The sequence below is a fragment of the Seriola lalandi genome, unplaced genomic scaffold (genome assembly GCF_002814215.2).
Source record: "Seriola lalandi dorsalis isolate HSWRI2012SDOR001 ecotype SW California unplaced genomic scaffold, Sedor1 jcf7180002054572, whole genome shotgun sequence".
NCBI classification, from domain to species: Eukaryota; Metazoa; Chordata; class Actinopteri; order Carangiformes; family Carangidae; genus Seriola; species Seriola lalandi.
The window spans coordinates 227,893-248,083 of NW_019525125.1; the positions used below are offsets into that span (position 1 = coordinate 227,893).

The following is a 20,191-nucleotide window of genomic DNA, read 5'->3' on the forward strand; positions in this document are numbered from 1 at the left end:
ACAAGAAACAACAAGGTGCAAATAAACAATTATGAACATGACAACAGACTAAAAGGTGAGTGAGCTGAAAAGGCCTGGTCCCATATCTTACACTTTGCTGGTGTTTTATTTGAAGTGTTAGTATCCATAAGAAGATATATCTGTGGTGTTACATACCAAAAACCTGGGTCAGAGCATGACTCGGTTCATTCAGTCATTCAGTTCATTCTGACTGACTGTTTTCTGACAGATCAAATGAAAATACAGCAGACTTCAGGTAAACGCTCAGAGAAACCAAATCCTGCAAGGTTAGATGGTGGGTGCAAGTGGGCGGGGCTTGGGGCTACTTTGTTGTGACATCACAAAGTTACAGAAGTTCTGACGGCTCGTATTAAGTCACAGTTTCGGAAAACAGACTGTGCATTTGATATTTTCACAGTATTAAAATAGAACCTAGACCTGCTTTGTAATCAAAAACATGGAAATCTCTCTTTGTACAATATGGGACCTTTAAAAATAGAGACGGAGGGAGCACATCTTATATCTAATGGCAACTGATTCTATAATTTTCGAGCAGCAACAGCAAAAGCTCTGCCACCTTTTTAGTTTAGTCGTGACCGTCGGACATACAAGAGAGATGAGCTTTCAGATCTAAGAGATCTAGCAGCTGAGTGCCAGCGAATAATGACTGTGATATGGGGAGGGGCGTGGCCATTAAGAGCCTTAAAAGTAATCAGCAAGGTCTTAAATTGAATTCTGAAGTGAATAGGGAGCCAGTGAAGAGAGGCGAACACTGGTGTGATGTGTTCACACTTTTTAGTGCTTGTCGACATCCTTGCAGCGGCATTCTGGAGCAGCTGCAAACGAGATGATGAAGACTGGGGAATGCCTAAACACAAGAAATTACAATAGTCCAGTCGAGCTATAATAAAGTCATGGATTACTTTCTCCATGTCATGGAAGGACAGAATCGGTTTAAGTTTGGAAATGGTTCTTAATTGATAGTAACACTTGTGATGTGTTTATCAAGGCAGAGCTCGGAATAAAGGATGACACACAGGTTTTGTGCATGGGACTTGTCTATGCACCAACTCAAAACATCTACCTATTTGTTTGACCATTTTAGACATTGCAAACATTTTTAATGCAAGTGAAAAAATTTGTCTTGTCTTTCTGTTTTTCTCCTCCCTCTCTTCTGCAATCGGACAAACTTCCATTTGCAGAGAATATTTAAACAACGAGGTTTTAAGTGTTTGGTTCACTGCTAGCCTGAACACATTGTAGGTCATTTAACCTTTTTTGCCAAATGTCACAATATCAGTTTGAAACTAAAGGTTTAGATCCTGATCATTAATAATTGTAGGCTCAGTGTCATAAATGTCAAATCAAGTGGAAGATAATGAGCCCTATAAAAGCTTCCTATACTACTCACTGCATAATAATTGCCATTAGTTTGTGTTTCTAAGAAGGCAGGCATGGCATGAATGCAACATTTAAAGGATAATGTTGCCATTATTCACTTTCCTTATTCCTCTGTTTCCCCCTTTCTTAATGTTCCACCATTGTCTCCTTTACTCCTCTCTCTCTGCCTCCTCTTTGTCTCCTCTCCTCTTCCTCTTGATTTCCTCTCACAGGTCCCCCAGCATCCCAACGGTCAGCAGTTCAGACAGCTGCAGCCAGAGCACGGCGTCCTCTGAGCCCTGGATCATCCTGTACCGGCCCTCCACCATCTCCCTCTTCAAGAAGAAGCTAAAGAACCACCACGGCGACCTCAGCCCCCTGGTGGGCAACTAGCGCCACTGCCGCGCTCTAACGTTAACCAAACGCTACCACCACCCACAGCTATTCTGTACGAGGGCCATCAGACGCCAGGCCCTCAGACAATGAAACTCTATGAGGCGCTGCGCTAACAAGCCAACAACTGAGTGGCTAATGACAACTTACTGAGTGACTGCTACTAAAATGGCCCATGGGCCGGAGCGGCCGGGCCCTCCCATCCTGCTCAGCACCAAAGAGGAGGGGGGACAGGCAGGGCTGTCAGTGAGCACAGTGTGGGAGAGGAGAGCAGAGGAATGGACGGAGGAAGATCTGCAGCTCTGACAAAGACACAAGGACGCTTTTATCACGCAAGTTTCTCCTGTTCAGCAAGGCTCCATTTCAGTCACCCGCGGATGTCCCCAAAAATCAACATACCTCTGAAAACCCTTCCAGACTGCAGGCTCACCAGTGAAAACAAAGCACAGCCTGGTGCAGAGGTTCACTGGTCTGTGTTCAGTTTAGGAAACAGCGAGGTTTACCTCTTCCTGGTGCTTCAGTCACGTTGGCAATCAAATCTTCATCAGTATCAAGGAGAGGATGAAGAAATGGAGTATGCATACTCACATGCTGTAACACTTCACAGCTTAACAGTTTTATATAACTCTGCCTCATACGGACGAGGAACACTTGCAGCCAAAAACCAGAATCCTCCCATACAAAGAGTTGTGTATTTATTTGTCTTTGTGGTTCTGTATGCAAAGTGCTAATGTTTCTTTCTGATGTGCTCTACGTGAAAACTAGCTTTGTGAGGGAGGGGAAACGGGACGCGGAAACGTCATGTGGAAGGTGGATATCACAGCACTTTGGGGGGATGAATCACTCGCCGTAAAACAGAAAGATCAGAGGGAAAGAGAGCACGCTCGCCCACTCGCTCACTCAGTGCTCATGTGGATTTGGGTGGAGAGAATAAATGGTTGGGGGGGGGGGGGGGTGTTTGGGTGGCGCAGCAGTCCGCAGACAAACTGCCATTTAGGGAGGCTTGGGAAGATCTGAGGGCTTTTTTTTTTTTCTGCTCGGTTGTGGGTGGGAGTCTTTCCGGTTTGATGGTGTTCAAGTGCCTTAAGGATCTCCTCTTCCCCTTGTCTCAGATTCCTCACATCTGTTTCTTTCACGAAGCGGACCGGGGTCCCTTCACTTCACACACCAGAGTCTGCACTTCCGTTAAGGGTGCACGTGCAAGAGTTTCATTCCAAAACAGGAAATTACACCAAACTTAAAATGTAACATAAAAATGACGCCACATCTTGTACAGTGATTGAAAGGATTGAATCTTAAGTCTTTTTAACCATAGTACACTCAACTGAACACCTCTCCAGACTGGATCTTTTTTTTTTTACACGTAGTAACAGACAAGGCTTTAAAGGAAAGTATTTGTTTCTCATTTCTGTGTGTGCTCTTATGTGTGGTCTTGGACATTTACTGAACATATTGTTCACATTAAGTTGTCTTTTGATTACAGTGGGGGGGTGAATATTGTTGTACATTATGTAATTCAGTGTGGGAATGATGATATTTATGTTCCGTTTTTTTTAAATTTTGTGTCTAGTCAAAGCGTTTGAGAGACGTGTCAAAGTACTTCTTGTACTCACTCATCAACTTAGCTCAAAAGTGGAATGCATTTTTTTTTCTTCCTCTCCTTAGACAGCAGTAAATTGCCTAAAATCACATGACGCTGCTAGACCCTGAAGCTTTTACCTGTCTCCTTGATTTCAGGCCAAAAGGTTGAGCGCAAACAATACACCCAGACAGAGATATAACCAAAAGCACTCACTGGTACTATGCACAAGCTGACAGCGGGTTTCCAGCTGTGACAGTTTTCTGTGCATTGCTGTGACATTTAAACTACTTCTGAAAGGTCAGAGTCTACTAGTGCGCCATTGGCATAGTAATCCGCCTTTCCTGTCGTGGGACTGAATGTTAGCGTGGGCTCCTGCAGATGCTCACCCCAAAAATCTTCTAATTACCATCAAGATAAATACAGAAGAGGTCCGAACATCAGTGCACTTAAACTTGCTTCTACAGTACTTATTCACTTTTTCATTTGAAAAAAAAAATTAAATTGTACTTCTCACAGAAACCTGAGCACTTGAGACAAAAGGTCATTGTACAACATAACACGGCATCAATAGTGACATTCAAGTTACATGATTTATAGTCTTCAGACAGAATTTGAAGCCCATTAAAAGATGAAGAGCCTTTCTTTCCCAATCAGAAGTTTGTAAAATAAAAAATGGGACCATGCTATATTTTGCCTGTCCACTCGACTGTAACTCATGTTAATTATTGCAAGACAAGAGCACATGCCCCTGGGTCTGTGATGTTCAGAGCAGACCATGCGTAGAGAGAGCGAGAAAAGAGAGCGGAGATGTGAGAGCGATGGGAAATTAATGTGCGTTCAAATCAAACACAAGCTAACCAAATCTGACAGTTTAAATCTAACAAGGGCATATTTGTTTGGATAGCCTGGTGAATTATGCAAACTCCCATTTTCTGTCCCATCCTCCAGTCAATCGGAAAATTCCACGCTATCTTCCGAGCGGTGGAAACAGTCTTTTCCCAAACTGTAGTTGATGTGAATGTCCCGTGGTGCTCGATGACGTGAAAACATCCATCAGGAGCGCTGTGGGAAATGATCTGGAGGGGCCAACATGTTGTTTCCATGAAATTGTAAATAGCAAAATAGTGAAATTTTTAATTTATACAGTAAATTATTGTTATTTTGTATGTGAATGGGATATAATCTATCTTTTGTATAAGTGAAGTACCTTTGTAGTTTTATTTAATGTGTCCTGGTTGCAAAATAAACACTGTATGCATGTTTCTTAAGCCTGTGCTGTGCCTATTCTTTTGTTTTGCTCCGTCCTTTCTTATTTCATCATCAAACATAATATTTAGCACCCCAGTTTCTGAGAAGCATATGGGCCACAAATACCGGATCAAGCTAATCCCGTTCACTTTTTCCATTTCAAACCTTTTTTTTTGTGCTTTGTGTGTGAAAATCAAAAGGTGCAATGCGATTTTCTAAAATCTGTTTGGCTTAAGTAGATTCAGGCTCCAGTGTTTGCACAGTGGGACATCTGCACCCCCTTCTCCTTTTTCTTTCTGTGAAGCTAAATACTTATCAGATATGTGAAATGACTCCCAGACTGTTTGGAGATGCACACACATGGAGGGAGGATTTGGAGTGCCATGTGTAACCCATTGGCTCCCCTCTGTGATGAGGTCAAGCATGCAACCTGCACATTTTAGTGGGAACAGCAGGAGTGCAGCTTTACAACTGGAACACCATGAAGAAAACACAAACATGGAAGGACGTGTAATAAGCTGGAACACTTGGGATGTTTGCAATGATGATTTCTTAATTCATGAAAGGTGTTTCTTTCATCAAGCTCTCTGCTGTGAAACTGTTCAGCGGCTGCTTTTGTTTCTCTGCAGCAGCCAGTAACTCCAACCCTGCGACTCCACAGAGAAGCAGAAATAATCCTCTAAAACGTTTCCAATTGCTTCCATACAGGTTCCTATGGAAACACATTCAGATTGATGAGGACTCACAATTAGTCAGAAACACTGACCTGAAACTGTCGAGGTTTTCCTGAAAAATGTCTCGGCTTGTGAGGCTTCCAAGAATCCCAGATCAAGTTACCTGTGAGCCTCAGATGCTTCTGACTGAACCACATTTTACAGTAAAAAACTTAAAACTGAGCTTGTTTAATAATATGATGAAACCAGAAATCAGTGAAAACACAGAACGTTCTGCAGTTTGATTCATTATCAGAAGCAAACACATTCCAAGACATGACTAGAAACAGCAGATTGTAAATTATCCTCTTACTCCCTCTACTGGTGACATGATGTTTGAATAAATTTCCACTAAGAAGCCCAGTAATGATGCCAATGGCATCCACTTTTTGCTTCCTATTGAAATAAATTAATCTTCTTTAGCCACAAACAACTTCAAATGTTACTAAAAATTGTTGATTATATTAAAGTAAAAATACTTAAATTCAAAATACTGTTAAGTACAAAGTCTTAGATTTCTTAGTTGAGGTTTAGTAGGACTTTTTTCTCATCCATTCAACCACAGTAAGAGATCAAAGTTTTGAGGCCTCCCACACACACCTCCCATCGACCCCAAATTCCTTTATCTCAATAGCAATTGTGCAGCTGTAACATTAATCCTTAACTAGACTGGAAGACTTATCACTGCTCCTCTGGGTCTCTGTGAAAAAGCACAGAGACCCCCCCCTTCTGGTCAACCTTCCCATAGCCAGGGAAAAGAGAGCGGTGTAAGCGGATCCCTCTGAACCCCAGTCGACCAGTAATTAAGGCAACAATGGGACAATACGTGGCCGTGTCTGGTTACTGTAAGAACGAGAAAGTGAGAAGAATGGAAGACAATACCTGCCACTTTCTGCACTCAGGGTACTGAAGTCAGCTACATTAGGAGAGAGTAATGGTAGGGGGAAAAAAAGAGCTGGTCTCCCATGGTGGACTTGAAAAAGAACTGTGTGAAAGAGGTTTACTATCCATGCAGGAACTTGTCTGTTTGGATCTGCCCTGCTCTGCAATATTGTCTATGACCCTGGTGCAATTAAGGCAGTCTCATGCCCTTCAGTGGTTTTTCACTACATGCATTGGCCTGTTTCATACTTTCCTTCTATTATTGTAGCTTTATGCTGCTGAAAGCTGTTTACATACACTACACTTTCAACTCTGCCTTCAGGGTAGCCGATTAGTGCTGAAAATAATCAAGAACCATTTAGATGACTGTATGTTTATCATTTAAGTCACTGATAATGCAAAAATGTTCCAAATTTACACTTTTCATCTTTTTAAATGTGAGAATTACTGTAGCTCATTGTATATTGTTGTAAAAATGAAGAGCTGATAGTTAGTAATTGTACAGTTGGTTTTTCAACCCCTAACTTCTAATATCCACATGCCAATGTCTCCTTGAGCAAGACACTAAACTTGTAACTGCTCCTCAGATTAATGTATTTTCTGACAATAAAAAGTCACAAATGAATGTCCTGTATGAAATCTTTGGTTTTTGGACTGTTAATCAGAAAAAAACGACCTTTTGAGTCATCACTCTTGAAAACTTCCCCTGGGTATTTTCCCCAATGCTTGACGTTTTATGGCCTAAACAATTACTCAATTGATCAAAAAGATATTCAATGATAATACAGGCATTCAAACTGAAATCTATCAAAAAGTAAGCCTGTCAAATAAAGCTGAACTAATGAAAGGCTATGTATCGTTAATTCAAACCCTACATATCATTGTATATATGTTTGTGCAATTTGCTATGAGAGCAACCCAGCCATGATATGACTCAATAAACAAAACAAAACAAAACAAAACAAAACTAACTAACTAACTAACTAACTAACTAACTAACTTAAGTCTAATTTTATGATTTTTCTATGAGACAGAATAATCTTTTTTTGTAGCCTGTACGTCATTAATAGTGACACTGTAGATTAAAAAAAAAAAAAAAAAAAAAACCTTCACCGGAAAATGACATACGCCGTCGCATGTGAGTGACGTCAGAGTGACGCATAATTGTATAATCAGCCAACATGGCGGCTTCTATGAGACTGTTGGTCCGGAGGGTAATTCGTCTTTCCCACAGAAACATTAACGTTACCGCTGCTGGAGTTTCGGCTCGGTCTGGTTGCTGCCTGGGACCGTCGTCTTGTCGTTGTTTTAGCGATGACAGAAGTACACACTTTGGCTTCGAGACGGTGCCAGAGGAAGAGAAAGCGAAGAGAGGTGAGTAGCAGGGGAGCTCCTCTCGGGAGGCGTAACGTTCAGTCGCGTGAACAGAGCGTGAAAACAAACTTCATTCAGAAATCCTCCTATTTGAAACTTCGCTGCTTCTATGTAAATGTACGCACCGTGACAGAATTTGATTCTGGATGTTTTTGGGATCGAGAGGATTAGCTGAACAATTCGGCATCAAGTTGATCCACGAAGAGACTCTTGTGTTTCATTAAGACTTCTAAAGATGATTCATTCCTCTTTGTAACGTCTACTCAAGTGGGATTTGTACAAGTAGTACAAGTAGTTGTAGTATTTGGTATGTACTATACATGCCGAATTTAAAAGTAGTGCGCGGTAGCTAGTGTACCGTTTTGAACCATATTGTACCAACAAGGTTGTTTTCACAGGTTGTCAAGGGACAATAATTTGCCCTTTCTTTGTTTTCTCTACATGTGTGCATTGAGTGGCACTGTTTTACATTTAAAATGGTGCATGTCATAATATATAGGTTAACAAATGAGAGAAATATCCTGCACTTACAGGGACTTAAAACTAATACCTCTATAAACCATGTGCCTTTTGGTTAGGTAAGAATACAGACCCTGTTTGGCATAAGTGTGAATGGGGTTGTGCTTATATCTGGGTATGTTCAAATAAAATCCATATAACAGGAAAAAGAAAACACACCCTCAACAGCTGCCAGTGAGACAGATGTTCTCTTTCTCTCTTCAGTGTATAAGGTGTTTGAGAATGTGGCCCAGAAGTATGACATTATGAATGATGCCATGAGTCTCGGGATTCATCGACTGTGGAAGGACACGCTGCTGCACGCCATGCACCCACAGCCTGGCGCGCGACTCCTGGATGTGGCGGGTGGAACAGGTAAAGTGGTTTGAATATTCACCTCTGCAGAGCATCAAACTGAAACCCTCTCTGGTGTCACACTTCTGTTTTGTCTGTGATTCTCCTCCCTCGCAGGTGACATAGCCTTCCGTTTCCTGGAGTACATCCGTTCTCAGCAGGAGCGGCAAAAGCGGCGGGCGATGCGGTCCATGCAGACGCCGTCATGGCAGGAAATTTCCAACAACTACTCCACAGAGGACGAGGACGGGCCCCAGGAATCCAGGGCTGTGGTCTGTGACATAAATAAGGAGATGCTGAAAGTGGGGAAGCAGAAAGCCGACAGCTTGGGCATCAGTGCAGGTAAGTCAGTGAAGCTCCAGGAGTCCACCAGGACTCCCAGGTTTTTCCTCCTCACCTAGGAGGTTATACACAGACCAGGTTTTTGGGGTTCTCCATTCACATTACTGTACATGTAAAGCTCTTATGGTCACAGCTGCCTGGATAAGCCTTTATCCTTACTTTGAGTTGGACTGAAATAAACTGTGGCGCGTAGACACCTTCTCTAGCTTTCTGATCATTGTCTGCAGGGCTGTGTATCAAACCTCAACCCCCAGAGTATCAATAACTGTCCAGAGCTGAAACCTGGCATTGATACCTTGGTCAGGTTCTTTGTCTTGTTTAGTTACTCTTTGATTAGATTTAAATTTTAGATGGTATATTGTTTAGGCAAAGTTCCTGTGTAACTGTTTTGTGTGGACAAAATAACACTGATGCTAATCACAAGAGTTTTGTGAAATAGAAGAAAGGCTTTGCAGAAAACCATGTTTATATATCTTAAAGTAAGATATGAAGAAAGTACTGTGGTGAAACTCATCACATGTTGACTCCAATATTAAAAAATATTGTCATCAATCTGGAAAGGAGCATTTGACTCAGTTGACGTGGTCAGTTAGTCAGAAAAACAAGCTCTATGTTTGTAAACATTCATCATATTGGTAGTAGTGCCAACCAGACACCAGTCAGAATGGAGCAGATGGTGTTTGCTGTGGTCTTCACCCACTGGCACCCATAACATTTAGTACAGTAATCCATGCAGCCAGATACTAGAGTGGGTTCATATTCATCTGTGAGTGCCAGAATAAATAAATCAGCCTGGATATTAGGTCAGCTTATGTTCCATGAGAGCAACACCTCCAAATATGATCGAAGGCAAGACCAGGCTTATATCTAGAAGACTAGTGTGCAGTGAACTGAGCTGTGTTTACTGAACTCAGGTGCAGCTGTGCAGTTGCAAACGCTGTGATTGGACTCGGACGTTCTGCATGAATATGAATGGAATTTGTGCAGACATTCATCTTCGAACATTCTTGAAATCATGCTCTTGGGTGCACAGACTGGAAGCACAGATACACAGAAACAAATAATTATAAGTGTGTCATTTCTGTGCAACCGTGCATGACCAGAGCATAGTACACAGAGTTCATAACAACAACTGCAGGATTGTGAAGCAGAGCTGTTGCTATAAAACTGTCACAAGTTTGCAAACTGGTATTGCAGCTACACATGCATAGAAACAGAGATTGATTACAAAGCATAAGATGGAATAAAAAACACCAGCAGACATTTTTGACTGTGAGCATACGTGCTTCTGTGTGTGTGTCTCCATGTGTATCAGGTCTGTCGTGGGTGGTGGGGGATGCAGAGGAGCTTCCCTTTGATGACGACCAGTTCGATATTTACACCATCGCCTTTGGCATTCGCAACGTTACTCATATAGATCAGGTAAGTGACAAGATGATTACACACACACACAGTAATCACAATAAAGACAGTGTGATACTGCAGCTGCGTGTTTAGTCATATCAGCAAGTACAGCAGAAATTGATATTTGGAACAACAAGTGTGTCCGTTCTTGTCAGAGCGTGTTTTCCTTTGGACACTGAGCACTTCCTGCCTCATACGAGTATTGTCAACTCATGTACTGTGATCTGGCTCAAAAAATATGTGTGGGAGAAAGAAATTCATAACAAACCTTAATGCAACATGTTGATTCAGATTCATAAATTCTCATGTCAGTTACATCTATTTTTTTTTCATTTCATGCTTCATTATATTGATAGCTGTAACTAATAACAATTTTAGTTATTTATTAATCTGTCAGTTTATCTCTTCAGCGCATATAAAGTTTTGTGAGTCTGAGCTGATGTCTACAAATTACCCAGATTGCTTTACAATTAACTGAAGTGATTATTGAAATTGTTGTTGATGCTTAATTTTGCATAGCATAGATGGACTAATCTATTGATTGAATAACAGTTTAATCCAGTGGTACTATTTTGCAAATTATTTGTCAGCCCACCTACAATACCTTCACCGGCCACCAGTGGGCGGTTTAAACACTGCTTGTTTTTTTTTTTTTTTCAGGCACTTCAAGAGGCTCTGCGGGTCCTGAAGCCCGGTGGCAGGTTCATGTGTTTAGAGTTCAGCAAAGTGACAAATCCCGTGTTGGCAAGGTGAGGAGGGAGGGTTCACTCAGGATGGATGTCTTATGAATCCAGAAACATATTATAAGCTCTTGTAGAAGCTGATGATTTAATCAGATGCCAGTTTATTAGGTACACCTACTGTAGCAGAAACCAATGCAGTCAAATACAACAGTCCTGCAGTAAATCCTCCCCTATAATGTTCAGATTCACAGTGCACTTCGTGGTGCTGTTGAACTGTATTGCATTAAAGGGACAGGTTATTATTGCTTTGTTCAACCTATCTTTATTAACCTCCTAGGACCTGGCGTCCACATATGTGGACCTCACATTTTGGGTTCTCTAGATCCCAATACTAACTTTTTCTCAACAAGGGGCCTGGTGACCACATATGAGGATATTATACTGCCACTCAGTAATCGAAATTTAAAACTAATGTCCTCATATGTGGACATCATTTTTCTCAGGTCCCAATCAGCCTATATAGCAAAGAATAGAGCTCGGGTCTTAGGAGGTTAAATGAGACTAGACTCAATAACATAACAGAGTCACCTCTCTGGATAATGCCGTCGCTTCACTAGGGTAGGATTTCTTGCAGGAGTGCTTTAGTTTTAGCCAGATGTACCTAATAAACTGTGTGTTTTTATATACTGTTGTTGCCTGAGTGACTTTTGTGTGCAAGAATTCCAAGAATCCAATATTGTGTCTTCCACAATCTGTAAATGTGAGAGGCTCAACTCACTTGCTTTTTGTAGTTTGGACCAACACTGCCCTCTTCTGGTTTTGCACCATACAGTCATTCAGTAGATTGCCTGTTAAATGTGACCTGGCTGAGTAGTACTATAGAGTGGCTGGGGTGGCCAGAGACTCCACCCACTGATTATCTGTCCCTCAAGTACTTCTTAGTGAAATCACCTGTTGAGATGATCAGTTTGAATGAAAGCCTGCAGACTGTTGGCACACAGTCAACCACCTCTACTGCATTGGGTTGATGAGGCTGCCTTTTAGGTGATTATTATTAAATAATTCTATAACTATATAAACTAGAGCTGTTTAGTTTGAAAAATAAGCACTAAATTTGTCCATGAGCTGTGTGTAAGATGTGGGACATGTTAAAGAGTGACAACAGGTTCCAGCTCTGAGAAAGCAGCTCTTGGCTCTGCTGGTAACCTGAATCTCATTCCATGTTTCAGGCTTTATGACGCATACAGTTTCCAGATGATTCCAGTTCTGGGAGAGGTGATTGCTGGAGACTGGAAGTCCTACCAGTATCTGGTGGAGAGTATCCGCAAGTTCCCTGACCAGGTGAGAAAAATGTCTCCCCAGTTCTGTCCCTGCTACTTTGGCCGTGGATATGATTTTATCTCTGTATTACGATTATCACACGATTATCATACATTATTTTTTTGTTCCCCTTATGAACTTAAAAATCTTATTTTATGTTGCTGATCTGTTGATGTCTTGTCCTGTACTTGAGATGCTTTTTTTACATTTACAAATGTTTTATGCTTTATTTTGCCACCAGCATCGCCCCTAATGACTATTTTCATTATCGATTAATCAAAAAATGTTTCTATTAACTGATTATTTGTTCAGTCTATAACATGTGAGAAAACAATCACTATTTCATTATCAATTTATTCATGAATTATTTTATTTAGTCTATAAAAATCCTCACAGATAAAATCCGAAACCTGCAGCATCACTCAGTAGATTCAGTGTTGGTGAGTCATGTCATGTGCTGTGTTTCTCCTGCAGGAGGAGTTCAAACATATGATAGAAGACGCAGGTTTCTACTCCGTGCAGTACTACAACTTTACCGGCGGAGTTGTGGCTCTTCACTCTGGTTTCAAGCTGTGAGATCCACTGCGAACACGTCCCATCAAAAACAAAGAAACAAAAAGACTCAGTGTTTCAGGCTTTTCTGCCTGTGTGACAGACTGACTGCATAGTTCTCACACATAAAGTACAGAGCATGAAGCCCAAGAGATCTGGCCTGCAGATGCCACTGCACAGTGACAGAAAATCAGAGGTCAGTGGACATATTTATTATAGTTTTTTTCCTGTTTATCAAAGGTGTACTGAATAATGCTGTTGGCACTGGCAGAGTAAAAACTAGGTCTTCACTGTATCTGCAGCGTCAGCGTTCAGACAACTGTCGAGTCAGTTTAAACCATTTGAGTGCAGTTGGTTGTGAATATTTTTTGTAACATCTACATTTTGGAAATGGATAATAAAACTTGCAAAAGCTGATATTTGAATGAATTATTCCTGAAGCTGTGAAATGTTAAACTAATCATTACTACTAATAACTACTAACCTTTAGAAAGAAATCAGAGAACACTTCAATGTGGAGTGCAAATAATGGAAAGCAGAACACCACAACATGAGTTACTTGAATAAAACTGTATATTTTACAGATCTTTGTACACTTTAATTACAAAACTGTATGGTACTAAAGTTTTAAAATCAGTTTTTTGGTCAGAGAAGATTTAATCGTCTTGTGTGCAATTACCATGTATTTACAAAGTCTCGTGTTAGTGATTTTTTTCTCAAAATAAAAAGCAACCAAATAACTCAAACGTTCATACACTCTGAACATAAGACATGGCTTAAAGATAAATATATTAGTAAATAAATATTCAGAGAACATATTTCCATTTATGAAATGTGTTTGCTATACAGGTACAGAAATATACACAGATTGATTTCTAGCCTTTAAACATTTGTAATGGTAATGACAGAAAATAATTATATTCTTAAAAAATTAAAAAATATTAATTTTTGTACACATTTTAATCTTCTTAAGTGCTAGAAACAATAACAAAAAAAAAATTAAATAGTGACTCAAGTACCCCAAAATGTTATATTTGCAGTAGGTACATATCTCTATGCAAAAGGCAAGATTAGATTCTCATTTGATTACAGCACTGGGTTAACTTATAAATAGGGTTATTTCAGAAGGTTTTCCTCTGTGTAGAGAATGTGTATATTTCATAGAAACAGTATAAAAACAGTCTGCAGGACAAACAGAAAGGCATGAATGACAAGCACTGATATCGCAAGTATGTATTATGCACGGCACGATATGATTCAAACGGATACGTTGTGGTATGTATAACTGCATCGTTTAAAAAAAAAAAAAAAAAAAAAAAGTCACAGTACAATAAGGAACCCTTATGAAATATGAGTCTTTTCCAGCTACTTTCCTTTGGCCTTTTGTTATATGCTAAAAACCTTTTTTTTTTTTTAAATAGATATTTATTAGCCTCATTGAGGAAATTGGTTAAGTGACAGCAAAAATACAGCTTTTAAGGGCTTCCAAACAAGTAGAGCACGACACTCTACTTCTGAAGAAATCTGTTTTGTTTTACCCAGAGACACTGTCACTTTGGTCTGGAGTTCAACCAAAAGCAGAGCAGTGTCTTTTTTTAGATATTGCTACAAAACAGCTTACCAGCCAGCATAAGGCTTTCATGTTGCTCTGGCACGTCATCTCATACAGATAGGTAGGCCACTACTGGACAGAAATGCAATGCATCAAACAAATTCTGTATTTATATTGAATAGAGACCAGTGTCAGCCTTGCATTCACATTTCTATGCATTTTTTTCTGTTATATATATATATATATATATCTTCTCCTCAGAGAAATGTGTGGGTCACAGATGCTTAGAAAGACCCATTTCCCTGCTCTTAAAAATGTTTAAAAAAACAAAACAAAACAATAACAATCATGTCTTTCTGTTTTGGTATAGCTATGTCCATACAACCTATTTGAGTTGGTGGTTGAAGCTTTATAGGCAGTCAGTGTTCATGTGCGCACATATACAAGATGTATACATGTAGATGCAGATGTTTGAATTAAGAGTGTACTTTTTTTTCTCAGATTCCAAGCTCTTGCAACAAAGATGGAGTCTAACTTGTAACTTGGAGGTAACTTGTTCTTGACAAAATCTGAAGAAATCTCAGCAAAAATGGGCCCGGACTACTTAGCGCTGAAGGGGCCTAACCCTCGATGACAGCAGACAGTTTCCAAATAGATGCCAATACCAACCTACGTCCTTATTTCGTAGTATCACTTTTCTCTCAGTTGCTATGGAAGCATAGTTTGGTGCTGAGACGTTCTGTGGCCACAGGAATGAACTTGATACACTGTATATCTAGAAATGACAGGCCATTTCAGTAGAAATCCACACAATCTAAGATGATAACATTCAGTGCTCAGAGAGCAAAGGTTAGAACAAGGCAACTGGGGGTTTCAATGATTGACTGACTGATGCGCTACCAAACACATACTTTAGACTGGGTCCCTTCTCTCTGGCTCATATACCCAGACCTCCCTCATTTGTTGATGTACTGCTTCCCAATGCAGTGGGGCCTGCAGAGAGCTGAGGGTGGAACAAAGCCCTGGTCTCCTCCTCCTGAGGGTATGGCTGACCTCTAAACTGTCCTGAGGTGAAGTACCCCTCCCTTGGCTCATGCCGCTCCCCTGTCCGCACCTCTGCCTCCACTGTGACACTGACAGGCAGTAAACTGCTCTGGGTATCTGCCCCTGTGCCCAATTCACAATCTGTGTCCTCAGGAATTATGGGTATCCTCTGGTTGAGTTCACAGCAGCCCTGTCCGTTGCAGGCCTCTGAGTCTGCGTGCGCATACTGCACATTAACAGCGTAGTCCTCAGTGTAGCGCCCTGCTGTGGCCCTGTGGACCTTCATCTCTTTGTAGAAGCAGCAAGGCAGCCCCTCATAGCTCAGCTGCTCTGAAGAAGGGCACATGTGCTCAGGAGCAAAGTAGTTCTTGGAGGTGGAGCTCTGAAATTCCACCCCCCTGTGACATCGTCCCAAGGCCAGAGGCCCAGCTTGGTCCGAGTCCTGCCCTTTGCACTCCACATTGGGAGGAAGCACCTCAAAGCAGCAGCTACAGGCTGCAACCCCAAGCTCCCCTGACTCCTCCTGCGCCCCTTTTCCCCTGTCTGCTCCGGTAGCCTCTGGAGCCCCGGCTGAGGTAGTGCTAGTGTTACTGTTCTCCCTGAGTTCCAGTGATGAGCGACTGCTGTAGTTGGGCTCCAAACTGCAGTTGGAGAGGTGGTCCCCCGAGTTATATCCCGAAGCTCCAGGAGGGAGCTGGAGGCAGTCATGTCCCAGGGGGGCAGAGGACGAGTCCTCAGCGGGAACTGAGGTGCAAGCTGCAGCCCCCGCTTCCCCTGCAGAGCCCCGACACGGACTCTTACTCCGGTAGACGTAAGGATCATAGTCACTGCTCAGTGAGCTGCGGAAGGTAGAGCAGCTACCGTACACCCCCTGGTTGCTGACCTCAGTACAGTCCAACATGGAGTCGCTGGAGGAACAGTGGCACTGGCCTGAGCTGCTGCTGCTGCTGTCACTACCAGGGCAGTCAGCAAGGTAACCACTGCACACTGAGCGGTGGCCATGGTAACAGCTCAGGCCAGAAGTGCTGCCGATATCACCTATCCTCGAAGACGAGGCAGGTGCCATGTGTACCACTGTGGGGTATAACAGCCCCTGCTGAAAGGCCCTGCTGTGGTGGCCCTTGTGGGCCCCTCCTCCACCAAGCTGCCCCGCCACCACAGGCCCTTGACCACCCTCAGGCTGTTGAGGGAAAGTCAACCCCTGAAAATAGTAGTGCTGGTACATAGTCTCGTACTGCGAGAAGCAGGCTGCGCGGGAAAAGTTGCGACCATGGAACTTGGGTCGCTTAAAAGCAGCGTGATGCGGCTGTGCTGGGTAGGCTGGGGGGCCGCGGTGCTCTAATCCACAGTGGTGGGGGTTGAGCGAGTGGTCCAGATGAAGGGTAGGGTGGTAGCTCCGGAGAAAGGCAGATGTTGATTGGGGTGGGTAGAGACCTTGAGGATCTGGATGCTGGTCCACAGTGAGCACGGTGATGGGGTTGCCATGGGGGTCCATGCTGGTTCTGGTTGGGTAGGCGGTCACCTGGCCAGCTCTGTGCACCCTGCCAGGATAATGGACAGGCAGCACCACCCGTTGCCGGCCGTGGACTGGGTTACCAGGGTCCATGCAGGCTGCTCCTGGATTTCCCTTCTTTTGCTCTGTGAAGAGAAATAATGCAAAACTTTGAATCTCACTAAAGAAAAGTAACATTATGTGTCACTTTTATATTTTTTTCCCCCTTCAATGCAATAAGTGTTCTAAATGATAGTCTGAGGTTGTGGACCAACTCACCGATAATGTTGTGTCTGCAGTGGGGACAGGTGTGGTGCTGGAGCAGCCAGGGATCGACACATTTCTTATGAAATCTGTGAGCACAGGGGATAACCCGCAGCTCCTGTAGGGAAAATACAACAAAATCTTTAAGTCAGACTTTACCTGTACTGTTATCTATAAGGTGCAAATAACAATAAATACAGTGACCACAAATGATTAGGATTCAAATTATTGTGTCAGATGTTGAGTATTTCTAATTATTATTTGATATTTAACTAACGTCTTCCCTAAAAATGAAACATCTTCATGCTCCACAATGTCTTCTTACAGCAGGTGAACAAAAAAAAACTTTCAGTACATATACGAAAAAATTCTTTTAGCATTTTTCTTTCATTAAATTAATGGCAAAAGCCTGCAAAGTTTTACTAATCTAATTTTAATCTAAGAAATGTAATTTTTAAATAGATGAAAATTTGATCACCTTACTTTGTTTCTGCCCATTAGCTACTTGTCTTACTATACTATGATGTTTTCATGACTTTTTGTCATACCATGCTATGACGTTTTTGCTCCTTACTTTACTGTTGTTTTTGCCATACAATACTATGATGTTTTTATGACTTTTTTGCCTCAGTATACTATGACTTTTTTTTGCCATACTACATTATGACGTTTTTATGCCTTTTCATGCCATACCATACCATGACCTTTTTACAACTTTTTACGCCTGACAATACTGTGACTTCTGATTCCTTATTATACTATACTTTGTTGTTTGATGCCTTGCCATACTATGACGTTTTTATGACCTTTTTGCCTTAATATACTATGTTGTTTTTTGGCATTTTTATGACTTACTATACTCTGTTGTTCTATGCCTTAGCATACTATGATGTTTTTGTGACGTTTTATGCCATACTACACTATGACGTTTTTTGTCAATTTTGTGCCATCCTAAACTATGTTGTTTTTTGGCATTTTTATGACTAAATATACTCTGTTGTTCTATGCCTTACCATACTATGTTGTTTTTATGACTTTTTATGCCTTAATAAACTAGGATGTTTTTTTGATGTTTTATGCCATAGTATACTATGACGTTTTTTGCCAATTTTATGCCTTACTATACTATGTTGTTTTTTGGCATTTTTATGACTAAATATACTCTGTTGTTCTATGCCTTAGCATGCTATGTTTTTTTTAAGTTTTATGCCTTAATAAACTATGACGTTTTTTGTCAATTTTATGCCATACTATACTATGTTGTTTTTTGGCATTTTTATGACTAAATATACTCTGTTGTTCTATGCCTTAGCATACTATGTATTTTTTATGACTTTTTATGCCTTAATAAACTATGATTTTTTTTGACGTTTTATGCCATAGCATACTATGACGTTTTTTGTCAATTTTATGCCATAATACACTATGTTGTTTTTTTGGCATTTTTATGACTAAATATACTCTGTTGTTCTATGCCTTAGCATGCTATGTTGTTTTTATGACGTTTTATGCCTTAATAAACTATGATGTTTTTTTGAAGTTTTATGCCATACTATACTCTGTCATTTTTTGGAATTTTTATGACTAAATATACTCTGTTGTTCTATGCCTTACCATACTATGTTGTTTTTATGACGTTTTATGCCTTAATAAACTATGATGTTTTTTTGACGTTTTATGCCATACTATACTATGACGTTTTTTGTCAATTTTATGCCATACTATACTCTGTCATTTTTTTGAATTTTTATGACTAAATATACTCTGTTGTTCTATGCCTTAGCATACTATGTATTTTGTATGACTTTTTATGCCTTAATAAACTATGACGTTTTTTGTCAATTTTATGCCTTACTATACTATATCATTTTTTGGCATTTTTATAACTTACTATACTCTGTTGTTCTATGCCTTAGCATACTATGTTGTTTTTATGACTTTTTATGCCTTAATAAACTATGAGGTTTTTTTGACGTTTTATGCCATACTATACTATGACGTTTATTGTCAATTTTATGCCATAATACACTATGTTGTTTTTTGGCATTTTTATGACTTACTATACTCTGTTGTTCTATGCCTTAGCATACCATGTTGTTTTTATGACTTTTTCCGCTTAATAAACTATGATGTTTTTTTTATGTTTATGCCATATATACTATGACGTTTTTCGTCAATTTTATGCCATAATACACTATGTTGTTTTTTGGCATTTTTATGACTTACTATACTCTGTTGTTCTATGCCTTACCATACTATGTTGTTTTTATGACTTTTTATGCCTTAATAAACTATGATGTTTTTTTGACGTTTTATGCCATACTATACTATGACGTTTTTTGTCAATTTTATGCCATACTATACTATGTTGTTTTTTGGCATTTTTATGACTTACTATACTTTGTTGTTCTATGCCTTAGCATGCTATGTTGTTTTTATGACGTTTTATGCCTTAATAAACTATGATGTTTTTTTGAAGTTTTATGCCATACTATACTATGACGTTTTTTGTCAATTTCATGCCATACTATACTCTGTCATTTTTTGGAATTTTATGACTAAATATATTCTGTTGTTCTATGCCTTAGCATACTATGTTGTTTTTATGATTTTTATGCCTTAATAAACTATGATGTTTTTTTGACGTTTTATGCCATACTATACTATGACGTTTTTTGTCAATTTTATGCCTTACTATACTATATCGTTTTTTGGCATTTTTATGACTTACTATACTCTGTTGTTCTATGCCTTAGCATGCTATGTTGTTTTTATGACGTTTTATGCCTTAATAAACTATGATGTTTTTTTGAAGTTTTATGCCATACTATACTATGACGTTTTTTGTCAATTTCATGCCATACTATACTCTGTCATTTTTTGTAATTTTTATGACTAAATATATTCTGTTGTTCTATGCCTTAGCATACTATGTTGTTTTTATGATTTTTATGCCTTAATAAACTATGATGTTTTTTTGACGTTTTATGCCATACTATACTATGACGTTATTTGTCAATTTTATGCCTTACTATACTATATCATTTTTTGGCATTTTTATAACTTACTATACTCTGTTGTTCTATGCCTTAGCATACTATGTTGTTTTTATGA

At 40.1% G+C, this 20,191-nt stretch overlaps 3 protein-coding genes across 5 annotated transcripts in view; 2 read left to right on the forward strand and 1 right to left on the reverse strand.

Moving 5' to 3' along the window:
- The window catches only part of kremen1 (kringle containing transmembrane protein 1), a 60,306-nt gene extending 55,683 nt beyond the window's left edge, over positions 1-4,623 (forward strand). For both annotated transcript variants that reach the window (XM_023417090.2, XM_023417091.2), the window contains exon 9: positions 1,614-4,623. In XM_023417090.2, coding sequence (XP_023272858.1) covers positions 1,614-1,773 — 160 coding nt within the window. In that variant the 3' untranslated portion in view covers positions 1,774-4,623. The remainder of the gene's footprint in view (positions 1-1,613) is intronic.
- Positions 4,624-7,374: 2,751 nt separating this feature from the next.
- On the forward strand, positions 7,375-13,142 carry coq5 (coenzyme Q5, methyltransferase). Its single transcript, XM_023417165.2, has 7 exons — positions 7,375-7,572; positions 8,296-8,445; positions 8,542-8,766; positions 10,082-10,188; positions 10,831-10,919; positions 12,083-12,194; positions 12,648-13,142. Exons 1-7 carry the CDS (start codon positions 7,380-7,382, stop codon positions 12,747-12,749), a joined length of 978 nt encoding a protein of 325 aa, XP_023272933.1. The 5' UTR covers positions 7,375-7,379; the 3' UTR covers positions 12,750-13,142.
- A 138-nt stretch (positions 13,143-13,280) lies between these two features.
- The window catches only part of znrf3 (zinc and ring finger 3), a 75,080-nt gene continuing 68,169 nt past the window's right edge, over positions 13,281-20,191 (reverse strand). For both annotated transcript variants that reach the window (XM_023417164.2, XM_023417162.2), the window contains exons 7-8: positions 17,093-17,195; positions 13,281-16,959 (exon numbers count right to left, since the gene is read on the reverse strand). In XM_023417164.2, coding sequence (XP_023272932.1) covers positions 15,215-16,959; positions 17,093-17,195 — 1,848 coding nt within the window. In that variant the 3' untranslated portion in view covers positions 13,281-15,214. The remainder of the gene's footprint in view (positions 16,960-17,092; positions 17,196-20,191) is intronic.